Source organism: Cinclus cinclus, chromosome 3, assembly GCF_963662255.1.
Source record: "Cinclus cinclus chromosome 3, bCinCin1.1, whole genome shotgun sequence".
NCBI classification, from domain to species: Eukaryota; Metazoa; Chordata; class Aves; order Passeriformes; family Cinclidae; genus Cinclus; species Cinclus cinclus.
In genome coordinates, this window is record NC_085048.1 from 77,373,994 (window position 1) to 77,379,510 (window position 5,517).

General features: G+C 55.4%; 1 protein-coding gene across 1 annotated transcript; it reads right to left on the reverse strand.

Moving 5' to 3' along the window:
- Positions 1–702: 702 nt before the first annotated feature.
- Positions 703–4,793, reverse strand: LOC134041951 (cytochrome P450 1B1). Its single transcript, XM_062489017.1, has 3 exons — positions 4,774–4,793; positions 2,986–4,002; positions 703–1,315 (listed from the first exon to the last, which is right to left on the reverse strand). The coding sequence occupies exons 1-3, from the start codon at positions 4,791–4,793 to the stop codon at positions 703–705; spliced, it is 1,650 nt and encodes a 549-aa protein (XP_062345001.1).
- Positions 4,794–5,517: the final 724 nt, after the last annotated feature.

Below are 5,517 nucleotides of genomic sequence, written 5' to 3' on the forward strand. Positions count from 1 at the left end.
CTTTATGGAAAGTTACTATATTAGGACATTCTGTTGATTTTCATATAGAACATGAATTTTAGTTTCAAACATGCTTACAAGCAAGATTTTTATTTTTTAGGCATTTATGTAAACATTTTGGAATGCTAAAGGCAAGACTTTACATTACCATTTTACCAAAAATCATGTGAACGCTTATTATTGAGGCATTAGCCTACATCCCAGAAGCCACAACCCCAGAGCTGCCATGAGCCTATGGCAGTTTCCAGCAGAGGAAATTCAGAAGTAGGCTGCAGTGTTCTGAGCAACTGCTTTTGTTGGGTTTTTAACAAGAGATTTCACTTCTGAATGTGGAGTCACTGAAAGCAAACTTAGAGTTAAGGCATAGCACATGGAGACATGGAAAGGATTATAGAGACAATACCTGGAGATGCTCCAACCACTCAGTAGATAAAAAGCACTTTCAATGGCAACTTCTGTGAACAAGCTAGAAAAGAAAAGGTTTGCTTTCAAATTGCATATGTCTTATCATTTAATATATTGTTCCCCTGGCTCTCCTTCTAGAATTAGAAAGATAACTGAATTATACCTTGTGCAACTGTTGTTCCTGCTTTTATAATGTGTGATGTTGGCTACATGCCAAAAATATCACCAGAACAAGCTATGAGTTATAGAATTCTAAAAAGAGAGAGGGGGATTATCTGTAGATGCAAGGTTTATTGCTTAGGTATTTGCTGACAGCTGACTTTCACTGGCTGCTTTCTCTGCTTGCAGTCTTTGGACAGCCTGATCGAGCAAATCCATCGTATCCCTAAGTGTAACATTCAAGGTGAATGGCTTAGGTTTAATGGTCAGCCCATAGGTGAAGTCCATTTTAGGGTCCTCCTTTGGATTAGCAGTAAAATTGCACTGATGCACCAATATGGAGGTAAAGAGAAAGAGCTGCACCTTGGATAACTCCTCTCCAATACACCGACGCTTTCCCAATGAGAAAATCATCACGCTGCTAGTAAGATCTTTATTGATGAACCCATTCTCATCCAGGAATCTTGTTGGATCAAAATCCTCTGGGTTGGACCATTTTGCTGGGTCATGATTCACTGACCACTGATTTACAAAAATGACAGTGTCCTTGGGAATGAGGTAGCCCATGATGAAGGTGTTGGTTGTGGTGGCATGTGGGATAGTCACAGGCACAAAGCTGCTGAAACGCATGGATTCATAGAGGAAAGCCATGATGTAGGGCAGATGAGGCTGATCTTCAACACATGGCAGACGGTCTCTTCCAACAATCCTATCCACTTCTTCTTGCATTTTAGCCTGCACTTTTGGATACCTGTCATTTAAAGCAACATGTGTGTGCGTACATAACACTTTCAAAGGATTTTTCTTACAAATAATCTTTGCTGTCAACGTTTTTCACAGAATCTCATCATTATCCTAAAAGATGCAGTTTGAGCAGAGTTTAAATATATTGCAGGAATATGTAGACCTCAGATGAAAACTCAGAAAAAAACCAAACTTCCCTTGCACTGGTGTAATTTTAGATTTGCTCAGTTTTTACTTTAATATCCCATGTAACTGACTCTCAACATAAAAAATAACAGCAACCTAAAGTGTGCTGAAACTGAATACTATGATCCAATTTTGAAAATTAATTCTAAAACTAGAATTACTTGTCTCTTCTAAGTATTGGATTTTCCATGGGAATAAGAATTTGATTTTCCATCTCTGTATGTGACTTTTAAAAGTTAGCATGAAGTTTGTTATCAGCAGACATATTTCATACCTTTGGAAGCCTGCAGGTTTCTAAACTAGGAAAAATCCCCAATTATTAAATTGTCGGAATGGCTTTATGAACATCCCATTTTTAGTTTGAGAAGACATTTTCTAATTAATATCAAATTATGTTTTCTCTGTAATGTATTTAAAGATGACTGTCTTGAAGTCTGGACAATTTGGAAGACTACGCAGTAACCAAACAAGGTCAAAATGTTAATACATCTTTTGCTTATCTGAAAGCACACATTCTGCCCAGGAGGTTTTATTTGCTTTAAGCATTCAAGTTTGGCTTCTGCATCCTTGCTTTTTCCTCCAGCAGCAGACCCACATGTCAAATGCTGGGCAAACATGAGAAATGGAGAGAAACCCAAAAGTTACGTGAACACTGGACATCACACCCTTAGCTGGAGTATTAAATATTTGCCTGTTTTTCAAGAAGCAACTGAGTAGATAATATGTGCATAAGCCTACAAATTACGCAGGCGATGAAAGAAAAAGCCAGGACAGACAGGAGAGTCAGTGTTGTGGCAGCTTCTCCTAAACCACCTCCCCTCTCCGAGTTTCCCCGGCGGACGGGCCGGTGCCAGGGCTGCCCAAAGGGTCTGCCTTGCCCAGTCACGCAAGGGCAAGGAAGGCACACACAGCGGCAGCTCAGCATAATAGCGGGTTTGTAAACCGGTGCACGAACTCTTTATCGTGCTTAAGCAGTTGTTATCCTGTTCCTATGATCTCGTTGATCTTGACCTGCTAAAATCTGTTACTTTCAGGTTTTACTCGGCTGCCTTTTTGGCAGCCTCTCCTTACGCAGCCTAACCCGACCGCCTGAGTAGGGTGGGATTTCTTTTCTTTTATACTTCCTTATCTCTTTCTGGCAGGTTTCCCAGAGCTTCCGTGTTAGTTAATCGGAGGCCGCTGAGGCACCCGGCGCTGCCCGGGCTGACGCTGCCCGGTCTCGCAGACCCGCGACCCGACGGCGGGTCCCTGCCGGGGCCGCGCCCCCGGCTATGCCCGGACCCGGAGCTCCATGCGCTGTCTCCGGCCGGCTGCTCCAGCCGCGGGAGCCCTACCAGCAGTGCCTTTGCCCGTGCGGCGCAGTTTAAACGGGGCTCCCCCGGGGCTGGCGGGCGCTCGCACTCCGGGCGGGCTCGCACATCCTCCCCCACCCCGGGCCGGTGGAGCGCCCCGGCTTGCTGCCGCCTCCGCCGGCATATATCAGGCACATACCTGATAAGGAAGATGAGGAGCCACTGCAGGGCCGTGGAGAGGGTGTCCTGGCTGGCGCCGAAAATATCGGTGACAGTGGCGGGCACGTGCTCGAGCTGCAGCCGCGGCTGCTCCCGCTGCAGGTGGATGAAAGCGTCCATCATGTCGCGGGGGGCAGCTCCGGGGCGCAGGCTGCGCTGGTGCTGCAGGAACTTGCCGCGAACGAAGCCGTAGAAGTCGCGGTTGAGGTCGCGGAAGGCGCGGTAGGCGGCGCGGACGGGGCTGGGGAAGCGCTGGAGCCAGGGCAGCGCATCCACCAGGCTGCCGGCGCCCACCGCCCGCCCGAACTGCTCGTTGCGCCCCACGATGCGCAAGAACTCGCCGTCGCCGTGGCTGTAGCGGCGGCCGAAGCACAGGGCGCTCATCACGTTGGCCACGGCCACCACCAGGACGCGCGAGGGGTCGAGGAAGGCGCCGCCGGCGCTGCCGCGCACCAGCAGCGCCACCAGCGCCCGCGCCTCGCCCACCAGGTGCCGCTCGAGCAGGCGGCGGGTGGCGGGGCTGCCCGTGGAGAAGGCGCGCACCGTGGCGTGCGCCGCCCGCCGGTGCAGCTTCCAGAGCTCCGAGTATCCGCCGAAGGCCAGGCTGAGCCCGCCCGACACCAGCTGGAAGGACGGGAAGGGCGGCCGGCCGGCGAAGGCGGCCCCCTGGCGGACGAGGGCCTGCCGGATGGCGCGCTCCCCGTTCAGCACCACCACGGGCCAGCGCCCCAGGCGCAGCTGGAACACGGCGCCATAGGTGCTGGCCAGCCGGGCGAAGGAGAGGTGCGGGGCGCTGCCCAGCTGCGCCGCGTTGCCGATCAGGGGCCAGGGGAAAGGGCCCGGCGGCGCTCGGCGCTGGCCCTGCCGCCGGCGCTGCTGATGCTGCAGGAGGAGCTTGCCTAGGTGGATGGCTGTGAGCAGGCAGAGGAGGAGCAGCAGAGAGCTTTGCAACGGCGGAATGCTGCGCAGCGCTTCCCCGAGCCTCTCGAGGGCCATGCTGCAAGGGAAAGGGAAAAGTCAGCGGGCGGCGTCGCCGCGGGGTGCGGGCGCCTTCGGGTCCCACGGGCAAGGGGAAGCCCGGACGGGGCACGCTGGCGTGGCGGAGGGGAGCACCGGCTGCCGTCCGAGCGCTCAGAGTCCGGGCGAGTCCTTGCTGTGCGCTCCTCGTATGCCTAAAGCCCCCCGAATCCTGTGCGAAAAACAAGGGATAATCGATAATCAAGTGGCAAGCTCCTAATAAGAGATCGAAGTCGTATTTAGTGGTGGGGCCGGTAAGAAAAGTTCTCAGCGGGAGATCCAACAGGTCACGGCTGAGAAAGGCACAGCGGGAAGCAGGAGGATGCTCTCTCCTGACGAGCCTCTGCAGATGCAGGCAGTTGACGTGCGCCGGAGACAGGTTAATTCCGGCACTGCACATCCCTGCCCCCGGCGAAAAATCCCCTGCGAGAAACGGGTTACCCGCCCCACTGTCGGAATTTCCCGCTGCTCTGGAGAAGCCTCCGCAGGCGACCACAGAACCCCCTCCGTCCCGAGCCCTTCCCTTCTCCCCGCACCTTAGGCCCCGTCGCGGCACCGCATGCTGGCGGTGTGCCGCCTCGGGGATGAGTTGCGGAGGATGCCTGAGGACTCTGCGTGGCAGGGCTGACTGGTCCCGCTTCCCATCCCCGTGCCCGGGGACCGTCCGCTCCTACCATTTGTTCCAGCCTTTCAGAAACAGCGAGGGGATGAAGGGGTGAAATAAGCAGCGGGCTCCTGTAGCAGAACTGACCTGTTGTACTCTGCTTCCATCCGAGACCTTGGGGAGGATGGAGAGGAGCTGTGCAGCCGGCGACAGATGTAATGGACAGCCGCGGCTCCGAGGAGAGGGGCGACGGCGGCGTTCAGATCCAAGCCTTTGGGAAACTCATTAGAAGCCCCGGTACTTGTCACCCGGAGCTTGGCAGGTCATGTGCAGGCAAATGCCAGTCGCGCCCGCTCCCAGCGTAGTTATCACCTTCCCAGCTTTTTAACCCTTCGGAGCTCGCCCCAAGGCAGCCACCTGCCCCGAGCAGCCCCGCGGACCGGGAGCGAGCGGGCTGCTGCGCCCCCTCCCTCTCTCTCTCCCTCCCACCCGCCTGCTGGACTGCGGGGACGGGACAGGGCCAGCCCAGCCCGCTGCAGGGCGCGGAGGCGAGCGGCTCAGAGGGCGCGGAGGGGACGGCCCGCTGCTCTCAGGCTCCGCCGGCACCGGAGCCGCCACCTCTGGTCGCCGGGCATTGCCACTCGCGGCTTTAAACCCGCCGGCATCCGCGGTGCGCGGCGCGGTGCGGGCGGGACGCGGACGGCCCCGCTGGCAAATCGCCGTTGCCTGGCCCGTCCCCTGGCTTGAGGGGTCGCGGTTATTTGCCAGCTGCCCTTGGGCCCTCTCCAAGCGGAGCGGCTGAGCCGCGGATGCTTTTATGGCCGGGGCCAAAAGTTTGAGCGGAGGAGGTGCCGGGAGGGGAGCGGGGTGGCGGGCGGACTCGCAGCTCTC

What these genes read in the sequence shown, in the direction of transcription:
- LOC134041951 (XM_062489017.1), bottom strand. Translation starts at nt 4,793, where the DNA reads ATGGAAGCAGAGTACAACAG. An exon ending in ATGGAAGCAGAGTACAACAG is followed by an intron (nt 4,003 to 4,773) that starts GTCAGTTCTGCT and finishes TTTCCCTTGCAG; the next exon opens with CATGGCCCTCGAGAGGCTCG. An exon ending in CTCCTCATCTTCCTTATCAG is followed by an intron (nt 1,316 to 2,985) that starts GTATGTGCCTGA and finishes TTTAAATGACAG; the next exon opens with GTATCCAAAAGTGCAGGCTA.